The sequence below is a fragment of the Drosophila bipectinata genome, chromosome 2L (genome assembly GCF_030179905.1).
Source record: "Drosophila bipectinata strain 14024-0381.07 chromosome 2L, DbipHiC1v2, whole genome shotgun sequence".
NCBI classification, from domain to species: Eukaryota; Metazoa; Arthropoda; class Insecta; order Diptera; family Drosophilidae; genus Drosophila; species Drosophila bipectinata.
The window spans coordinates 13,447,360-13,468,908 of record NC_091736.1 but is presented as its reverse complement, the minus strand read 5'-3'; the positions used below and the strand labels follow the sequence as shown (position 1 = coordinate 13,468,908).

The window sequence follows — 21,549 nt, the reverse complement described above, 5'->3', positions numbered from 1 at the left end:
TTATTTATGCCTAATGTGTGTGTTTATTGTTCATAATTAAAACAATAATTATTTAAGTGTGATTTAGCTTGCGTTTGATTTTTTTATTTTAGTTTTTTTTTAAGCATTTGAAACATATATTTTTGTTCTGTTTGACATTTATTTCGTAGATAAAAAATGAGAACTTAAACATAAGTAGTTTATCCATATTTTTTGCATGTTATTAAATTAATATGAATGTTAAATTATACATATTTTCACATATTCATTAAGTGGTACATTTTGTTAATTGTTAAAGGTTTCGCAAAAGCAATTGAGGCAAACGCATTTATTATGGCAATTCAACTTTTATTTGCAAAAAAATTTCAAAATACATTCGTAGCAAGTTTGTTTTTTTTTTTTAATTTAATATATAATATCGAAAAAGTTCAAAAACGAAATTGAATATAATCTTAGAGACATAATCAAATGGTTTTCAAATTTAAGAAAAATTATAGATTTAAAATGAAATCAAAAATCAAATTAATGAATGATTAGCTCACAAATTTCTGTTAATGCTTGAGCTGTATTGTAGATTTCCATTACTAATGTATTTTGCATTATTTTGCAGTATGCACTTAATCCTCTTTGTTAGAGATTTTTTTTCGTTTTTTTTGCAGTTTATGAATAAATGTTTTCTTGTTAGGCGCCTTAGCTCGCATAGGGAAATTCTATAATACTTGAAATTTTTGAAGCAAATTGGGTTTCTTGCTGAAATGTGTTGGTGTTTGCAGTGTTGTTGCTGTAGTTGTTCTTGTTTAATTATTTTCCGAAAGTAATAACGCTCTGCACAGCTCTCTGGATTCTCCACAAGGTCCCATCTAACCAGATGAGGCAATTGCATTGGGCTGGCCATCGATATCCTGCGACTGGGCCTTGTTTTGGCGCACCAACTCAGCTCGACGTTCCTGGAAATTGTATAAAAAAAAGAATTTAATTAATTGAGAAATAAAAAAGTTATATTTAAGATGCAATTAATGAAACCGCAAGTGCCAAGTTCTACTCGAAAAGATAAGGCAAATGGGTATTCGAGTGTGTTTTTAATTTTAGAGAGGAACGTACAAGCATTTGAACTTTTTCAATTTTCTTTTGCAATTCCTTTTCACGCTTCTGCTCGGCGGCAAACAATTTGTTCTCATAAATGCGAGCCTTTTCCTCAAGCTTTTGACATTCCAATTGATCGTTCTGCGATTTGATTTCGGCAATTTTGATTGTGTTCTAAATGAGAGGAAATAAGAGAAATGAAAAATCAAAATTATATGTACACATGACACGAAACGTAAATATTTACACACACAGAATATATGAACATGTTGGATGAAAAATGTAATAAATCATAGAGATGATTTTAAATGTATTTACAATAAAATGTATCCATTTCATGCAAAAACTATACTTTTTATAAGCTACCAAAATATCTATACATTTTATAAATTAACTTTATATATACATAACAACCCTTTGTTCATATATCTGAATTTAAATTAAGTTTAAATTTCCAATACATGCTGCTCTTAACCACTCACATGCTCCTTTAGACGATCCAGCATCTTCTTGATATTCTCATCGCGCAAGGACTGGGCTATCTTGAGCTTCTCCTCGATGGCCTTCTGCTCATTAGCCTTCTGCTGCTCCAAAGTCTCGCGCGTCTTCTCGATTTCCTGAGAATGGATCTGGGGAAAGGCATAAAACTTAAATTAAAGGATAATACAAGTATTATAAATATCACACCTTTAGCTTCTCCTTCAAATCACTGATAATGGCCTCACGCTTCTCCACATGCAACTCCATCTTTGATTCGAGTTGCTCCTTGGTCTGAGTAATGAATTCATTGGTAATCTCATCCTTTTTGCGAGTGGCCTCCTCAACCTTGGCCAGCTTGTTTGATATATCAGCCATCTTCTTGGCCTCCAGAGACTGTGGATAATTATAAAAAAAAAATAAGAATTATTGCATAAGAAGGGCTATACAACTATAAGGGCTACTCACAATACGGCGTTCCTCGGCAGCCTTCAACTTCTGTTCAATCTCCTCGACGCTGACGTTCTTGCCGGGGGTGACCGGTCGCTTGGGGACGGCCACATTGGGTGCCGGCTCGGCCAGGATGACCTCATAGCTCAGACCACCGCGCGACTTCTCCTGGCAGCGAATCTCAGTGGCTGTGAAAGGCAAAAAAGCAGGAGAGTAATTTAATATTGGTGCATTGGGGGTGTCATAGGCCGAGCCTTGGGCCTCGGCTCGAAGCTTGAGGGTGGCTTTTTCTTTGCCAAAATGCATGACGTCATTTTTGCAATTGCCAACCACTCATGTATGAAGTTTATGTTGGGGTTTAAGAACTTTTCAAATCACCCTGATATGGATATTCATTCCTACAGCTTACCACAAAGATAGGCAAGTACATACATATTTTGTATCAACTATCTACCATTTAATATTGTTGAATCTTTACAGATTTCGCCGTCTTTTTAATCGAAGAGCCCTACAACTGAACTCACATTTTCGCTCCCCCACGGTAGCCACGGATGAGGCAGTCACCGAACCATCGGCCGGCTGGTTCATTCCCTCCAAAATGGCCAGCAAGTCAGCTGCATCGGCATGCCCGGCATGCTTCTCCTCCACGTGCACCTGCAGCTCCTCGGAGGTGAAGCCCATTTCGTCGCAGAAGGGACACTTGTAACTCTGTGGGGCCTCCCCGTTAACCAAGTTCTCGCCCATGAAGAACAGCTCGAAGAAGGCACGATTGTAAATAGCCTTCATGGGGTGATAGTATTTGTGCTTGTGAGTGGGACGGTTGCGCCCAGCATCGAAGCAATTGCCGCAGTAGACAACCTCTGACCCGCACACGCTGCACTCGTAGCGCCGGCCGAGATTTCCCTGGGCAGCACAGCCCAGACACTTGCGGTGTACGGTCGGAAAATTAGAAGCCATTACAAGAAAAAAAAAAACTTGCCAAGGTATACAAATCCAGAACCGATAAATAAACTCAAATAAATAATAAACTTAATTCACGAATGCGATATAAAATTGTATAAAATTTTGTTCTCCTTTTTTTTTTAGACACTGCTCCACTCGAAGATGCTTCGATAATGAAGGTAGTTATACAGGAATTGAATAAAACTGCCAAAGCAAAGCCTACTTGATACCACAGCCAACTTGATACGATCACAAACAATCGAGAAAATAATTAAATCCGATAAGGTAATCAAAAGAGTTGTAATTGTACACAACGCCAACTGTTTCTCGAAATATTTCAAAGAAACTTGAACAAATAATAGAAGTTCATATGTATCATATGTATGTTTTTCCAAAGGAAGACTAAACATTTATTTAATAGCTATTTAGATTATAAGAAATGCTTCATATTAGACATTTATTTGGTTCTAATATGTCTTGATACGATCACAAAAAATCGAACAAATGATCCAATCCAATGTCTTTATACGATCACATAAAATCGGAAAAATAAATAAACCCAATAAGGTAATCAAAAGAGTTGTAATTCTAAACACCGCCATCTATTTTTTCGAAATATTTCAAAGAAACTTGAAGAAATAGAAGTACATATGAATGTTTTTTCAATAGAAGACTAAACATTTATTTAATAGCTATTTAGATTATGAGAAATGCTTCATATTAGACATTTATTTGGTCCTAATATGACTTGATACGATCACAAACAACAAACTTGAACAAGTTATAGAAGTACATATGTATGTTTTTTTTAATTGAAGAATAAACATTTATTTAATAGCTATTTAGATTATGAGAAATACTTCATTATTATTTAACATTTATTTGGTTTGCTTGTGAGATTTAATTTGAATCTTATTCGTCATCATGCTCGACGGCATCCTCGACAATCACTGGCAACATTGGATTTTCGACACCATCGGAAGCCGTGGCAGGCATCAAGTTTTGATCGACACAATCATAGTAAAAAACAGGTTCATTCCATGCGACCCATGCGTTTTCCAGGCGATTTCCCCCAAAGCCCGCACTAGCCTCAACAAAATACGGGTCATTTATGGGATGTGGAAGTCCACATGGCATCGAAACTAGATCATCATCGGCCAACATTGAGCATAAAATGGCCTGAATAAAGTTGGCCTTAAGCTGTTTAGTTTTCGAATCAGAAGAGCCGGCCTTCTTGTCATTAGCTAATAATTTTGGGCACAGGAAGCGCGGATCAACCACCTTCTTGACCGGAGGCGAGATTTTTTTAGCTACCACCACTTCCTTTGAAGTCTCGCCGCTCTTGGACTTGGCGCTTTGGGCAAGCGCTTCCCGAAATTCCTGATTTGCGGCCACAGCTGACGGCGGCAAACGAAAGGGTCGAGTAGCTGCTGGCCAGACATCCATGTAGCGACGGGCATGCTCCGATGTACTCAAGGGCGACGGTGTTGCCGAGGAAGGACGTCCGCGAACTGCGGCCGCCATGGAGACGGCCGAAGAAGCACTTGATCCTGGAATCAGGCCACTGCGACGGCGCATCAGTTGACCGCCCGATGAGGAACGACCCTCACGCAACTGCCGCCATTCGGACATCCGACTGAGTATCTCCTGCTCGAGGACACGGACATACGATCCAATGGCGGCGGCCTCCTCCGCCCGGGTGCAGGCGTTCTGCTGAGCACGTAGGGTGCCTATTGTATTCACTACTTCCATACACTTGTATGGAAGATCGTCGTTATGAGGATCCAGCATTTCCGGTATGCTCCTCAGTAAATTAACGATATCAACTGACCCCGCGGTGGGAGTGCGAATAGTTGACTTGCGTACCCCCGACCCGGTCGGAGGGCGGTACGAACCGGTGCCCCTCCTTAACATCTGGGAAGTGGTCGACCGGGAAGGAGTTTCTGCAGCGTTGCAAGGACCCAATGAGTTATGTTTTAGGTAATGCGAGTACACCATGGCGATGTACGAGGAGTAATCCTGATGATCCCGATGCGACTGCAGCAAGTGCCGGTAGAGATCAGCGCCGCTCATGCCGCGCATATCGCAAAGAGCGCACTTGTAGCTCTGGAGTGCCTGCATATCGGAGCCGTAGGCCTCGCCCTCGAAGTAGACACGGAACTCGCGGCGATCAAAGTGCGCCTCCAGGGGATGGTAGTATAGATGGTGGCGCGTCAGGGGTATCTGGCCAGCGTCATAGCATTCACCGCACACATCGAAATTGGGACAGATCCAGCAAGAGTAGCGGCGGCCGCCAAAATCCGAGACTCGGCATCTGCGACACTCGTACCCAAAGTGGCGCTCTGGGGGTTCTGGCAAGGAGCTGGCCATTGCAATTCTGGACTTCTAGAGTGCTTCTAGTGTGCGACACCCGCTCTGCTTATCTTCGTAGTGCCAAAGGGATACTGACTGATACGGCAACTGCTATCGCGGAAGGTGCACCTCAGAAATACGGCAATTGAGCTTTACACAATTTTTGTTTATGAAAGCCGATCCCTTTATTCGAGCTTCAATGGTGCCATAAAAATTAAAAGGAAAAAAAACGAGTATAAGCCGACAAACCTCGGTGTAAACTTGATTCTCAGAACTTACTTACAAGCTGCCACCACGTTTTTCTGCGATTCTGCTCCGAAATGATCAAATTTTGAAGACTGAACTAGAAAATCCCTTGATACCTGTGCCTACGCTACCAATAGGCTCTTTTCTATAGAATACTATAGAATGTACTTGGTTAACTTCCAAATGTCACTTACAATAATAAAATATATCAAAAGGCCTGCTCATTTCTAACTGCCACGAGGAAAAGCCTTCTAAGAATTCGACACAAAATATCGCCAGTGTTCAAGGGTTTCTTAAAATTTTATGTGAGTTTGGTCACACTTTTTTTGGGAGTAAAGTTTCTTAAAGATGAGAAAAAAGCATAAAATGCTTCGATAACGATTGTTTTCTCACAAAATAATAGCCACATGGCATTTTTTCTTCGAAATTTTTTGGGTCAGACTAAGAGATATCCTAAATCTTTCACCTAACCATGTCTCATTTAATATTTTTGAAATATTCTGGGTCATTTCTATGAAAGAAATGTGCTTTCATCAAGACTCTGATGCTCATATTCATTTATTTATTCCTTTTAAACGTGTTTCTATTCAGAAATTTCAGGTTTATGGAAAATTTCGCTTCATCCGCTTCATAATTTCATTTCACTATTAAAATTAAGTTTGGCTTTCGCCGCCCGGAGGAACATGAGGCTTCGGCATGGCTAAGCATTTGGGCTTGTTAACACTACACCCCGGCACGGCCAAACTAAAAACTCTCATTAGCATAAAAGTTGACCTCATTAAAAACATTTGCGCATTTTTTGAAGGAGGTTAACGAATTAAATTATATTGCCAACCTTGGTTATGTTTTTACAGATTCTGTGCGAGTTTTTCATTAAGGATATGAACCCCTTTAAGTGTAATTGTGGCTTTTAAGGAAAAACTCATTTGTTAATGTGTCATTATTCATTTCATAAAATATTTCTGCAAAAACATTTGTGGAAACTTTTTCTGTAAATTTTACTCAAAAGAATCTTTTATTCATTATTGCATTTTAACACTTTTTCTCGGGCCACTTTGCCGAGTAACTTTTGGATGCATTTCCATTATTATCACACTTAAAAATGTACGAGTCAAAGGACCATTACACCCTTAAACCAGAAGCCTTTTCCTCTTGCTTAATATGCATAAAAGCATTTTAATTTTTCCTTAATTAGTTTATTTCCATGACTCAGCAATGAAGCTGCTATGAGTGTGGTAGATGCAGCAATTTCTCGCCTCCTCCTTTTTTTTGCAAAAAGCTGAGAGAATGTTTCACGAAAACTTTTCCAACAAGTTAGCCGACGTTTCAGATACTTTTTTTTTAATAAATTAAAATTTTTACTTACTGTTCACATTTAAATTCAAATCGAGGGCCACCATTTTGGTTCACAAACACTGCCAGGACAATGTCGAACTAACTGAAAGAGGAAACTACTTTTTCTCAAATCTATTTTTTGGATCCTTTGGGCGAAGCTGTTGACGCTCAGGAATTCGCTAAACAACTGAACGATGGACTGTCCGACCAAAACTGAATTGCAGAGACCAATTGGAAAAAAAAAACTTGGCTACATTCACATTCAAAAGGACACACAAAAACCCATACATGCACTGGCAGCGGCATTCCATTCCATGTCGTTGAGTGGATTCTAAAAACATTTTCGGGTAGCATACTTTTTGGCATGTGCTGCTGCAAGAGGAGTAATCGCTGTTTTTATTTTCCTTGCAGGCGACAGACGTCTGGCTAGTAGTTATCCCTCCCATCCAATCGAAACTTTTTGGCCTGGCCTTTTTTTTTACAGGCTAATTGCAGGCATTGGCCAAGAAAAGTATGGGGAACATTTTTGATGAATCAGCACTGGATAAAATTGCAATAATAAGCCTAAAACTTTCATGGAAATCTTATCTTGCTAGTCTTGTTATTCTTGTTTTTATAATAAAACTTATATTTCAATAAGCTGTCCTGGTAAAGGTCCCTCTTCAGCACTTAAGCTACCACCTTTAAAAACTGTCTATGTCAACCCCATTTTAATCGACCCTATTAGAAGCACCCATTAAAAACAATCAGAAAACCCCCTGGGAGGTTATAAAGAAAAGGTATTGTCAAGTGGCTGGCTAATTTGCTATGCAAGAAATGCCACCACCATAAAACACACAATACAATGCAGAATAAACAAGAGGGCAACGGCAAACAATGAGCAGGAAATCCCCAATTCACTTCGAAGGCGCAACTTGAAGACTAGAAACACACATTGAAAAGTGCAAAAACATACGAGTATTATTACTTTCTGCACCAAAGTAGCAAGCACAGCAAACACAGTGGCCCGCATTTGGCTTAAGATTAGAGAGAAACCCCGCATTTATACGGGGCATACAAGTTCATCAAGATATTCTTCTTCGTCTGGGCCACCGCCTCCTTTCAATTTAAATGCGATGCACAAAAAGTGGGTGGTGTTGTTAACAGTCGTAGCCACACTCACAAGTTTTTTCATCTCGTCGCTTAATGAAGGAAACGACATAAAAGCCGTCTAAGCGAGGCACTTAAGAGTACGTCCTCAAGGAGCTACAAGCCGAAACGGAATTACACTCGGTTAGAACAAGAGTAAATACTGGAAGAATTGAAGGCATTACTATTCACCGCCCCTTTGGAGAAGAAGAAAACTTAATTTTTGCTAGGCCGGTTTTCGTGAAAAATTCTGCTAATTTGGCAGAAAACATTTTGAAACATAAAAAAATTTTATGGAAATGGCTACATGCAGACAAGGCAGATTTATTTTTTGCGGGAGCCTTTCTACTTAATTGGGGGTTGGAAAATATGACCACTTCAGAAATATGTATTTTTTCTGGAGGATCCCCATCCAAATTATTCAAGAACGCATGGAGGCAGAATATGGCACCCAGAGACGGCTATATCTTTCCTAATAATCATCCGATTCTTGAGCGGAATACCTTAAACGATTTGTACAGCGATTATCTTTCAATCTGCATCAAAATCTGGGAACAAATTATTTTTTAGATTTTTTGTCAAATTTTCTGGAGGGTCCCCTTCAAAAATCTACAAAAATGCATGGGGCCACAATATGGCCCAAAGCGATGGCTATATCTTTTCCAATAATCATCCGATTCATGAGCGGAGTACCTTAAACGATTTGTACAGCGATTATCTTTCAATCTGCATCAAAATCTGGGAACAAATTATTTTTTAGATTTTTTGTCAAATTTTCTGGAGGGTCCCCTTTAAAAATCTACAAAAATGCATGGGGCCACAATATGGTCCATAGCGATGGCTATATCTTTCCCAATAATCATCCGATTTTCGTGCGGAATACCTTAAACGATTTGTATATCCATTTCCCATAAATCTGTGTCAAAATCTTATAAAAAAACTTTTCGATCGATTCGTTTTACAATTTTGAAAAAGACAACCCTACTGGGAATATGTTTTGTCAATATTCTCTTGTTGACAATAATTTATTTAAATTTTATATCCTTTCCCCCAATATCTTTAGTTGTCTGTGAAATACAAAGAAAGTCGTTCTTTAGTTTCTCTCCATGTATAAAATACAAAATTGTTTATTGATTTTTCACCATTAGGCTACATTTTCCTCCGTTTACTCCCAATACACGAGCAAACAAAAATAAACAGCAACGCTAGGCAACGCAGCAAAATCGTTCTTAAATATCTTTTTGTATAACGAGCTGTTTGTTTGCGCACTAGCTTTTGTACTTGACATGGTGGAGCAGGCATATGTCGGGCCTCTAGGGTTTTGAACGAAAAAAAAACATCAACCTCATATAAAAGCTTAGTAGGAACAAAATAAAGGCACTAAAGTGAATACCCTTTCTTTAAATTTAAAATTATTAAGAAAGTATCAGCTTTATAAACTAAAAATTCCAATTAATTGAGAATTTAATATAACCTTTAACTTATTTTAAGTTTAAGGTCTTTGTCACTGGCTTTGTTGTGACATTTTTGATTGTTGGTTGTTAAGCCAGCTCTGTTCACCCCCGTAGCATTGGTTAAAGCTCCCCCTCCTGGCCACTGCCAACCCCAAGTCCAGGTTGTGTTTCTGTCCACTATTGTACCAAGATTGTTTTATGGCCAAAGGCAGTTTGGTTTATTAGCCGCCAACATGAAGGTGACAGTGGGTAGGTAGTTGGCTCAGGGCGTGGTGAATAGCCGGCAGTAATTAGAACTGAAACTATCAAGCGAGATATTGAAGCCCTTCGTCAATGTGGCGCCGCACGGCGACAATCCCATTCTTTTGCCACAAATCCTATACCTCAAAAAAAAAGGAAAAAGAAAAAAACGTTTACCGTGACGAATTCTTATAATGAACTAAACGACAGCCACTAATTATAGGGATAATTCTTTGACCAATTTCTTGGCAACGAAAGAAAATTGGCTGGCATTATATCTAATGGCTTTAAGAGTTAGATGCCCTTTAAGTTAAGTTTTTAATAAATGTAAAAAAAAAATTGTATACCAATAACATGATATACATATGTTGATTTTTTTAATACCCATCCCTATAGAATGGCAAACGTTCCTTTTTTGCGGTTTTAGTGAGGACATCACATATGGATGAAGCCACCCGGGTTCAGGGGTCAGGAGGTTTTCGGCTATGTCTACTTCATTTTCCGTGGCGCCGCTCAGACGGCTTTGGCATTTTATTACCTTAACAAGCCGGGCCAACGAAAGCGTACAAAAGCACGTAAAAGGAGCCACTGTGGAAAATACCTCGAAGGTGTACTGGGGGGAGGTAATACGAGTGAGTCATCGTCGTATTGGTTTTCTCGAGTCTACCTGGTCGAGACTTCTATATTGGCAGTTTTTTTTCTCCCCTGTCTTGATAATACGGTCTGTTGCGTCGTGGAGTGTAAAGCTTTTCACTGCCGGAGTCTACAATCAAGATTTCTTCCACCAAGTTGTGCGAAAACGCTTTAATATTTTGATAGCTCGTCTTGGGTTTTTTTAAGGTATTATTTTTCATACTTACTTATGAATTTGACTTTCTTGCTAAGTCGCGGTTGCTTAGAACGTATTTTATTGTTTTTCTTAATTGGCGCAGATCTTCTCGAAACTATATTTTTATAGTTAGAAGTCCGTTTGGAATGCATGTATAGAAAATATTTAAATTCAATTAATAAAGATTGATGTTTGTGTTAAATTTTGTGAACTTTGATGATTTTGCATTGGGAAACAAAAAATGAAAAGCAAAGTAATATTTTTAAAAAAGCCAAATTAAACAATTGCAAGCATTTTGGTTTGTAAATTTTTCTCATACATTTGCAATACTCTACAGATTCTTTTCCACAAACATATTTGGATGGCAAAATATTTGTCTAATTCGTATGTATATCCCATACACAAAGTCATAAAATCGTATTGCTTCAAGAAGCGATTCGAATTCTAGTTCCACCAAAAGTTAACCGTCTAGTTCCTTCCTTTTAGTATCTAAACTGCACTTTGAGTTTTCTTTTGTATCATTAGATGTTGTTGGCTTGATTCAAATACTCATTCGTCTTATGATACAAGTTCGCTTAGATGCCATCATTAGTATCTTTAATGGATATAAATGTTACTTTCCCCTATTTCATCTTAGACACTGCAGGATAAGTTCTAACGATTAATAGTTACCGACTTAGCTAGAAACGTTTGGCCCTCAAAAGTCCATTTAGAATGTAGTCGGTATAATAAAGATTGATTTTAGCTAAAATGTCAGAATCTATAATATCTAAAATCCTTTAAAGCATTTATTGTAATCTGTTAAATCAGGATTAAAGACCCGCTGAGAGGCAGAAAGCAACCAATTAATATAAATTCAATTTTCAATCAAAATTCATTGGACCACATCCCTGTAATCTCGTGACAATGTTTTGATGGCAGGTGTCCAACCATATCCAACACTTTTTGTTCATTTTATTATCCTTACAAAAACCATTGAAAAAATATATAAAAAAAAACTTTCTATCATAATATACCGGGTCAATGACAAAGAACAGCGATGCAGTAACCTTTCAAAAGGGCGCTGCTATTTTTAACTTTAATAGAAAGCTACATAAATCCCCTTTTTTAAAGGTTGCTATTAAACTAATTTGTATCTAGAGTCCTGGATAGTTTCAAGCTTGTCCTAAAGCATTGTATCCAAAATATTAAGCCCTAGTTGACATTAAAAAGAACAAAAATGGAATATAAACGCATACCACGTGCAAATGAGTAAGGACACCTGATAATACATGTGATATGTATATGCAGGATGCAGTAAAAAGGATACGTGCACACATATATCAAAAGTAAGATGCATGTATGATTAATTTAATAAAAACCCCCACTAGGATCTCAGACAATAGGTAGACATCTGAACTATTACCTGCAAGCCAGAGTTTCGTTCTCAAAAAAACAAAAAGAAAATAGTGCAAATACAATTTGGTCTAAACAAAGGAAGAGAAAATGCAAAGCAAAATGGAACATGGAAACTCCCAGCCAAGGACCAAGCGACATGAAAAGGAATTTCTGCAGAAATAGTCAAAAGAGGGGGCACTGGAGCTGAAGGAAATTGCATTAGTTGAGCAGACAGCGAAATGGAAGCACGTAAAAGGCCCACCAGTCGCAAAATCCATTCGTATGATGGTGTCGAGGGATTTATTCCGAGCGCATAGAAAGGATATACCAGGGGGGAGTGTGGGGTATACGTAGGGCAACCCCTTCATTAAGGATCCGACCTGAGCATAGTCATGCATACGTTATATCCGTCAGTTCCCCCGACATTTGTTTTTCATGAAGGATGTCATAACATGAGGTAGAAGTAGGGTTTTCTAAATATATGTATAGTTTTTAGAGGCTACAAGATGATCTTCTCTACCTCCACTTCCTTATATCCTAGAACTTCTAATAGCCTTTACTACCACCTCTAATAGCCCCCATTTTTTAGGCTCTACTGTCCTACGAACTCTACAACTTCATTAATTTATTGGCCAAGACATTCGCCAAACAACTCAACTAGAAGACAAAAAAAAGGAAAAAGAAAATTAAGTAATATTATGTATTTGTCTGTAACGTGAGCAACATGCAAAACGATAGGATAGGAAAGAACAACACATGGAGCCCATGGAGAAGTCTATTGCCAGGATAATAAGAAAAAATTTGACTGCTACGTGACAGAGTGCCCCACATAGTTGAGCGTTTCGAGTCGAGGGTAGGGAATCGCGAGGATAGGACACGGTTGCAAAAGCAACCAGAAAGAAAAAGAACAAGTCTCAAGAAGAACCCTTAGAGTAGCTACTCTTGTTAAAAATTCAGTTTAATATGCAAAATTTTAGGTCTCGAGCGTGGCTAAAATAAAACTTGTGAAGAAAAAGGTAAAAAAAATAATCCCAGTTTCAACTTTCTACTCGAGACTGATTTTATATTCCCCCTTTAGCTGACAGTGTTTTTTTTTATGTAATAGCCGGCTCTGTCAATAAATCAATAAAGACCGTCCTTTGTCGTCATTCCGCTTGTATAGGTTCCGTGTGCACATTGCGCAATTCATACACGCCTGATATACGCCGGTTTTTGATTTTTTTTGCAACGACGACAGTGTTTTAATATGGCAATATATTATATAATTAGTCCTTAAATAAGATTTTAATATTGATGACCATTTAATAACACTAAAGTAGAAAAAAAACTATTGTTAGTGTGTGTACAGCAGTACAATATGAGTCCTAGTCTCCGCCTGCGCCGGGTGACTCATCGGTTGTCGGCTGAGTGGCGCCCCATGCGAACTTCCACACACATAGCCTGGGAAAACGCAAGAAAATAATGAAATAACGGTCACGGAGAAGCTCCACAAAAATTATTATTGCCTACATTTCAGCGCTCCATTGTATTATATATTAATTTTCTTCCGGATTTGTAAGATATTTGTGAGATGAATGAGTCATTTAGATTAGGAAGTTTTAAAATAAATATTCATAAAAGTAAAGAGGTCTTCAAAGGAGGGTCTCTATCAGTACTTAACTCTGACACTGCCACTGCCACTATCCCTCAACGTTTATTGACCATCAACAACATCCGCCTTTGAATCTCAGAGACCATAAGAGCAGATTGTAGTGGCCATAACATCTACATAAGCCCACATATGTTGTGTTGGCCGAAAATTGTTGCAAATGTTTGCTCATCCCGAAGCCCACCCCCTGCCCACCCCACACCCGCTCTTACCGCCTACAGCTGCAACGTACACAATTTCTATGATAGAAACAAGCTTTTGCTGCCAAACACAATTTGTATACATACGAATTCAATTTCGTGCAGGACGATGATGATGATTTTCAGAATACAAATAAATGGATAGCCAAAAACTACATAAATGCAAGTTTCAATAAAAAAAAAAACACAAAAAAGTATGCAACGAAAAAGATACAATACGAAGCACCATTTGAATGCAAAACTTGGTAGACAAGTTGTCCGGATAATGCTTACCCGCTGGCAAAATTCCGGGTGCCCTGCACGTATGGCAGAAGCACTGCATCACCGAATCGCGTACTAATCCAATCAGCATTTTGAGTTTGGTGTCTCTCCTACTATATTAAGTCGATGATGTCGGGTTGATATTTTTTTTTAATTTTTCTTTATTTAGGTACAATTACACAGTAATTTTTTTTAGGATTTTCACTTTTTGGGTTGTCTGATTGGAAATTTGTAATTTCTCTTTATGACAACCACTTGCTGCTGGCGGCTGGTATTGATTTAATGGTGCTCTACGAAAATTGGTAGAAAAAACCAGCTAACGCAGCCGGAGAGAAGTGTTTCTTAAAATATAGATGGGATATTACGCGTCGCAAAAATTATCGTATCTTGTTTTTGTTTTTGTTATTGGTCGGGTTTTTTTTTAGCCTCCCAAATGAGTCCCTTTTTTTGGAAAAAAGGCACACGACGACAGCGTCAAAATGTAGCGAGCAGAGCGAACGACAAACACAAACTAAGTTATGTCGATGTTAATTTTTCAATAGCAGGCGAACGACTGGACGACCTCACATCCAGTACTGGCGCCAACGTCACTGCCGGCGTCGGCGTCGGCGCCGTGCCTGGTTCCATGGCGAAGGCAAGGACAATGCACACACCAAAGGACATAGCTCTTTGCAAGGGGGGAGTTCCGGTGGGTAGCGGGAGCGGCCTCAGCACCCCAAGTCAAAAGCAAACAACAGTTAAAAGAGAGTGTCAAAAGAGAGAGAGCGAGAGCGGTTTGCAAAAAGGACATTAAGGGAGGACTGCAGGGACTAAGAAGAAGTTATTACCACTAAAATAATTTGTTTATTAATCCATTTATCCTTTCTTCCTTATAAAAATAAATTTTTAAATTGTATATTTTATTTTTTCTAATTTCTCTACCTTCCCTGTCAGCAGAATTTGTGAGGCCTGCGCAGTGGATAAAAAATGGATGCACTGGCTCAGAGCGAAGTGGCGGAAGAGAGCTGGCCCCAACAAAGTGGCAGCGGAAAAGCCGGTTGATTTCATAATATTCACCTAGAACTTTAACCCAAAATCAATGCTTGATGAGACATTACTTAATAAATGCAGTAAATATTTACTTTTTAGATATTTTACACAAAGATATTACTTTTAAAAACCAAGAAATAATAGGGAAATTATTATAGAAACCCAAAATATTGAGCTTTGTGTACTTATTGTTATTAAAATTTATTTTTAGGTGATACAAAATGTCACAATTTAAGAAAAATAATCTTGAGAGATAATACTATAGTTTAAAGACTAAATTTTTTGAAGGTCCGATGATTACACTCCAATAGGATATAGCCTCCATAATTATTTAAGCCTTATCTTTAAGCCAAGCTCGAATCAGTTAAAAGCTGCAGTATTATCGAATATTTTAAGGCTGGCAATGACATAGAGGAGAGACCACTTCCGAGAGAAATTCGAAAACACATTTTCGAATATCGAAAATACACATAAGGAGAGGAAATGGCCAAGAAATGGCCAACAGAGAGAGAGAGAAAGTGGTGCTAAAGTAAACTAAATAAAATAGCGATGACTCAAAAAGCAGCCAAAAGCCGAAAACATTGGAAATAGGTATTGGGGACTGGAGGAAAAATTGGAGAGGCGTTGGGTTCCTCATGCCGTTCAAGCCAAAAAGGACATTGGGAGACACGATGAAGCGCCGGAACGGCGCCAACTCAAGCCAACCACACTGGGGAACCACACTTGGATGAATCACATCGTGACTTGAGAGGAAGAGAGTCCTTGATGGGTGTTCCTTGTCATTTTGGTTTCTCTTCCAAATATGCGGCTTTTGGAAAAAAACAGGAAACATCCTTGATATTTGTTATTAAACATAGAGGTGATCCGGTGGGGAGTTTAGGTTGTTATTACTGCGTTATAATGGTATTAAAATGAAGGATTATTTAAGGATTTGATTTATGATTCAATAATTTAGTAACTTAGAATTTTCTTAAAATTTCCTAATAAATAAATTAAAAAAAGAAATATTTAAAAAAAATATTTAATAACTCCTTTTATAGAGCAACGCCTAAAACCAATATTTCTGTTACGCGGATATCAAAAGGCTAACGTCATCGCCCCAAAGCATGACTCACGGGCAGAAACCCCAGCTCCTTATCTATATAGTAGTCACCCCTGAGTTGGTCTTTTGATTCAAGAAGGCAGAACTAAAACGATGGTAAAAACATTTGTCGCTGACGTCGACGCCGAACGGCTTTTGCAAACTACAAGCTACAACCCCGAAACAAGTGCAACCGTTTTTGACAGGCTATTCCGAAGAACAACATGCGAGCGGCAGTTAAAGTTCGATTGCATGCTTGGGGCCCATTGCAAGTTCATATCCTACAACCCCAAATACACAAGTCCCCCCCACAATGCATCCTTTTTATAATTTTTACCAGTATATTGAATTTCAAGCTTGCGGTTTGCTTTTTTTTCACCCTTGAAGGCGAAAATACCTCCAAGAAAACTTTTACGATTCCATACTAGTCCGTATAATATCCAAAGATTAAGTTTTATCTCTTCATTTTGCACCATTTTGAATAACTCCTGCCCCTGGGCTATAAAAATCAATGCAAAGTGTCTTCGACACGAGAACATTATTGCCCAAAGAGTACGACCACCACACACAGGTTCATTAAACTGCAGTGTTGACGTGGCATTATGTTTATATGCATTCATTGTCTGCGATATGGATAGGTCCTGATGGCTCCTGGGGGTTTCCCAGAGGGCGACCACTTCAAAATGCAGGACAGGATAGAAAATATCGATCATAATCTACATATAGATGGCTTCCAAGTAAATGCCTTAATGTGTCTTTGGCCCTGACTTCTCGTCCTGCCACCAGTGTACACTTTAGTACGTGACTATTACACATACGAAGGATATTATTAACGTTGTATATACAAAGAAATGTTTGTCCTACACCACGCCCCTTTTTTTATTTACTTTTTTTTTTTGTACCTCACGTTTGAAGGACAATTCTGCAGTGTTTTTGCAGCGCTAGTTGCAAGGAATACATTTTATAACTGCTTTTATGTAACCTGCAAGTGATCCCTTAATGTGGTTTATTTTAACTGACATCGTCCAGTGTTAATACACTCATAAAACAACAGATAAAATCAAATGGGCAATCTTCAACGTCCTTTACCTTGCTGAAACTGCAGCTTTTGCGACATCAAGATTGGACACGTCGCAATAAAGGACATGTTGTTGATGCTGTCTAAAGCGTAGAACTTACATATATTTGCGTTGTTAAAACGCAGCTCAGACATTTTATGAGAAATTGCAAAAATCCTTCATGTAAAGGGCCAGGAAATGGAAAGTTTATATGATTCAGAATATTTAATACCCTAGCGAATACATACTTCCTAACAATAAAATATATATTCGTACAACTAAAGGCTAAAATAAAATCTAACTTTTCTTCAGGAATATAGAAGAAAAAAAAACAGAATTCAATTGAGTCCTTAAACTCCACAGGTACCACACAGGATATAAAAAGGTAAAAATAAAAATTACTTAGGTGAAAAGCGCCGGGGGATTTTCATGTTTGTGGATGAAAAAACTCAATTGATGTGGGGACCGCTTATCCCACCTTCAGTCCTTTTCCGTCCTCCCCCGAACGTTTTCAGTTCACGTGTGCAAATGCATTAATAATGATGTGTGGGTACTACGCACGGTAAGCGACTCGTTGCACGTAATGCGTCACGTGTGCCAGCCTTAGGGGTTTAAGGGCCAACCTTTAAAGGGGAGAATTGAATGACTATTTTAATACGTCATGTGGGGGATTTTTTCTTTTGATTATAAAGCATATTCTCCAAAGAATATAAAATCTTGCCTTATTCTATTTTATTAAAAAACCTTTATTAAATATTTTTATGTCCTTAAATAAGGGTATAAAAACTTCGACTTGAAGCAAAGCCACCCAGGATTAAACAACTGTTGCAGTTCGATTTTACTCTGCGTGTTAAGACCACCTTACCCTCCCTTTCTGTATTTTGTGATAGCTGGACTTCTATTTACACTTACAGGTGTGTGCAATGGATGTGAGGTCTCCAATTCAGTGGCAATCTACCTTTACCCAGATCCAGTCATTTAGCCACCCCCATCGAATAACCCTCGAATAACCGCACAAAAACCGAGCTCTAAAAACCAAAGTATAGAAATAATTAATTGTCTAAAGTGCCTTATTTCAGGAAATTTGTGGCAAGATGCGTGCAGATGGCAAGTGTATAAAAGCAACTGAAGTTGAAGCTGGGGAAGTTTCCTGATAAAACCATTTCTCCACTCGTAGTTGGTTAGTTATCTTGAGTAGAAGGTACACAAAAAAGTTTGTGGTTTGGCTGGTCTCAGTTTTTATGGTATATAACAACTTTATTTTACGCATCTGGCATTCCAAGTAGGCTAATTTAATGAAAGAAGTAGGAGAAGCTCTATATAAACCCGATACTTATGGACAGAAGGCTTTCCTCGACTCTCTAGTACTTTAATGGCTTAAAAGGACCTTAAAGCTTTGTATCCAACGGACGGACAATTGGATTTAAAGTGAAAAGTACAAACTGGTTACTGGTTTTTCCCAAGCAATTATAACAGAAACTTCACACAAGACGACAACGCCACGAAACTGTCGCAAAGCTGTGAAAATTTTTCACGTCCCCTCGGGGAGAAGGTCCTGGATCCTTAAAAGTCGCATAAAACAGTTTGCGAGAGACCTACATAAAACCAGTTGCAAAACGTCTGCTGCCATATTCTTACACCACATGCATACAACTGCTCGGTGCAGTAAGGAAAAATGGTCATTACTATATACAATTCTATATAAAACGAGTGCTGAAAAGTAAATATGTATATAAGTTGCCGAATTTCGTACACCCTCAGAAATTTAAGACAATATTATATAGTATTTTTATTTAAAGGCCATAACATCAGGATACTGTTGGTGACTTCTTATATCATGCATCCATCCAATTTTTTCATATTTTTTATGAAATAGAGCAACTTTCAATTGGACATATGTTTCTGAGTTTTCAACTTCGTACTAAGTCTCCCCTATCAATCAAATTTAAACTGCGGCATTTCCAGGTCGGGAATAATTCGTCGGGACAATATTATAACACCCTCCCGCCTGGGTAAATATAGGGAAGAGTGTATGGCGAAAAAAAAGAGCAACAAACTATGTACGCAAGCATTTTTGCAAAAGTTTATTGAACCGGAACTTGAGCGGCGGTTTCGCCTGTGAAATGCGGCAACAATGCTACCCAGCCCGAATGAGGGCTAACTGCACCTCCTAGCCCACAGACTCTGGGTGTGTGTCTGAGCCATGTCTGCTACCCTTCTTGAGTGGGGACTTCCCCGTATTTGCCTTACTTTTATTTGTACTTGGCGATATAGAACAAGTATACGCTGTAATTTCATCAAAAAAAGTGTACATTGAAAGAAATCTTGAAGATCTTGAAGATAATACTCAAAAAAGATAAATAGTAATAATATCTATTACTATTTAATAGTATCTAGTAATGTCCTAAAGTTAAGAGATATTTTTAATAAATTAAATAAGGAATAAATATACTTACATTCAGCATCAACTGTGTTGTTCACCATTTTATTTAGTTTATTTTTAAAACGGTGCGATTTATTATAATAAAGCTTTAGAATGTATACCAATTCACTGCTATCCAATATAAGTGCTTTAAAATAAAATATATGAAAATCAAAGTAAATATTAGTAATAATAAATAGGAAGGAAAAATTTTAAGCACTGAACGCATTACCCATTTAAGAGGATTTAATAACCCTATGATACTTAAAAAAAATATTTAAAAATAATATTATGCATATTCCTGTTTATAATATTGAAAAGTTCATAAATTAAGAAGTTGTTTATATTAAAGATAATATAATATTATCCATATTTCGTATTAAAATCCTTTTTAAGATGTTCAGAAAGGAGTTTCCTGAGCGATCTGTGCAAGCTTTCGATAGCAGGGTTACAAGGATATCGATATTTTAGACTTAAAATTTTGATATTTTAGACTTTAGACACCTAAATTCAATAGATTCTTATAAGGAAGTATTTATAAATAAATTATAATTTATAATTATAAATTATATAAATTATAAATTAAGATAGTATTGTTAAGATGCTATCTTATTGCCCTTAGTTGTTCGGATGATGTTCATACTTACATACAGATCGTATAAAAAAACTCTGTGCATTGAAAAGAACGACAGCTTTAATTGAAAGACTAAACAGGGGCACATGGGACTTGAATTGTGGTCCTGATCAAGAATAAATGTACGTATGTACATACATATAATATATAAACTACTTTTTGCTGGGCGCTAAGAATCCAGACAAAAAACATTTGCACATCCATACAGAGAATAAATACATATAGGAACAAAGTGCGATGGATGCGGACAATAAAACCGGAAAAAAAGCATATTGCGTTGGCGCGGAGTTGCTATTTTTGCAACTGCGCAGTAGAAATAAGGGAATATTGCACCGCCTGAAACCGGATTCCCTTTGACCGATCTCACTTACCAGAAAATATGAGTACTTTGGACGAACCACAATAGCCGGATACAAGACAATGAATTTGCGTACGCACAATTATTAAAGTTAGCACAGAAATAAAATTTAAATAGCAACTTTAAAATGTTTATAAAGCTACAATAGTTCGTGGAATCTGCGACCAGCACTTTTTCCTCTTCGGTGCGATCGCGACGACGAAATGTACTCGAATGCAAGGAAGAAACTGAAAGCAAAAAAGGAAAGCTAAAGCCATAAAGCCTTTGCACAGTGGTCCATGGCAGTTGTAGCTATAATTTAAGTTTAATATTTATGTAGATCATTATTTAAACTAAGCCAAATAGTCTACTTGGCAAAAAACTTGTTGGTTGTATGTTAATTTAATAATACAAGGATAGTCTGCTTTGTAACTTTATGAAAATATTAATTTAGAATACTTGACCCACTGTGCTCTGTCCCGGTGGATGGGCAACATCTGTGTGTTAAGTTGTTATGGGGAGAAAGAGATGACTGTTTCGTAAAGTTCTTTATTGCTGTTTATTTTTGGCGGTTGCAAATGACAATTTCAAACGGAAGTTTTTAAAATGCCTTTCGATCCTGAATAGAAACCAGAAAATGCTAAAAAATTTTTAACTATTAATTAATTTATAGAAAAAGAAATTATAAAATCGAAGGTCATGGTGCAGAAAGCGCAGATAAGTAAGTTCAAATGATCAAGACATGGACCGTTACAGGATGGACCAGGTCATTGAACTTATCGGTAATGAGTCGTGGAGCAGCCCACTCTAAAGCAAATCGAAATGGAAGCTGATACAAAGCTGCTTTCTTATCAGCTGGGCAAGGTGTTGGAGAGTGCTGCGGTTTAAGTGACAAATCAATTTAATCTCTTGGGCGTTTGGAAAGTGAAATTTGATCGATTCGCGCTAGAAAAACGGGTCCACGCACTTTTAAAATGTAATGGCAAC

The 21,549-nt window shown here is 37.8% G+C and overlaps 2 protein-coding genes across 5 annotated transcripts; both read right to left on the bottom strand.

Moving 5' to 3' along the window:
• Window positions 1–48: 48 nt before the first annotated feature.
• On the bottom strand, window positions 49–20,781 carry stai (stathmin). Of its 3 annotated transcripts, none has more exons than XM_017241606.3 (7): window positions 20,597–20,781; window positions 19,626–19,739; window positions 2,008–2,177; window positions 1,750–1,935; window positions 1,545–1,691; window positions 1,081–1,236; window positions 49–926 (listed from the first exon to the last, which is right to left on the bottom strand). In XM_017241606.3, the coding sequence occupies exons 2-7, from the start codon at window positions 19,651–19,653 to the stop codon at window positions 840–842; spliced, it is 774 nt and encodes a 257-aa protein (XP_017097095.1). In that variant the 5' UTR covers window positions 19,654–19,739; window positions 20,597–20,781; the 3' UTR covers window positions 49–839. The 3 variants fall into 3 exon arrangements, with proteins under 3 accessions (XP_017097095.1, XP_017097094.1, XP_070133291.1); XM_017241605.3 differs by lacking the exons at window positions 19,626–19,739; window positions 20,597–20,781 and adding exons at window positions 10,547–10,630; window positions 14,014–14,120; XM_070277190.1 differs by lacking the exons at window positions 19,626–19,739; window positions 20,597–20,781 and adding an exon at window positions 2,514–2,994.
• LOC108125415 (uncharacterized) lies at window positions 3,734–5,780 on the bottom strand. 2 transcript variants are annotated; one of them, XM_070277357.1, is made up of 2 exons: window positions 5,563–5,780; window positions 3,734–5,477 (listed from the first exon to the last, which is right to left on the bottom strand). In XM_070277357.1, the coding sequence occupies exon 2, from the start codon at window positions 5,299–5,301 to the stop codon at window positions 3,844–3,846; it is 1,458 nt and encodes a 485-aa protein (XP_070133458.1). In that variant the 5' UTR covers window positions 5,302–5,477; window positions 5,563–5,780; the 3' UTR covers window positions 3,734–3,843. The 2 variants fall into 2 exon arrangements, with proteins under 2 accessions (XP_070133458.1, XP_017097091.3); XM_017241602.3 differs by having other exon boundaries at window positions 5,567–5,780.
• Window positions 20,782–21,549: the final 768 nt, after the last annotated feature.

Bases quoted from the DNA above. Each gene is read 5' to 3' on its own strand.
- stai (XM_070277190.1), bottom strand. From the start codon at position 2,946: ATGGCTTCTAATTTTCCGACCGTACACCGCAAGTGTCTGGGCTGTGCT. The intron at 1,936-2,007 runs GTGAGTAGCCCT...AATTATCCACAG, and splicing joins CTGCCGAGGAACGCCGTATT to TCTCTGGAGGCCAAGAAGAT. The intron at 1,692-1,749 runs GTGTGATATTTA...GCCTTTCCCCAG, and splicing joins ATTTGAAGGAGAAGCTAAAG to ATCCATTCTCAGGAAATCGA.
- LOC108125415 (XM_070277357.1), bottom strand. From the start codon at position 5,301: ATGGCCAGCTCCTTGCCAGAACCCCCAGAGCGCCACTTTGGGTACGAG.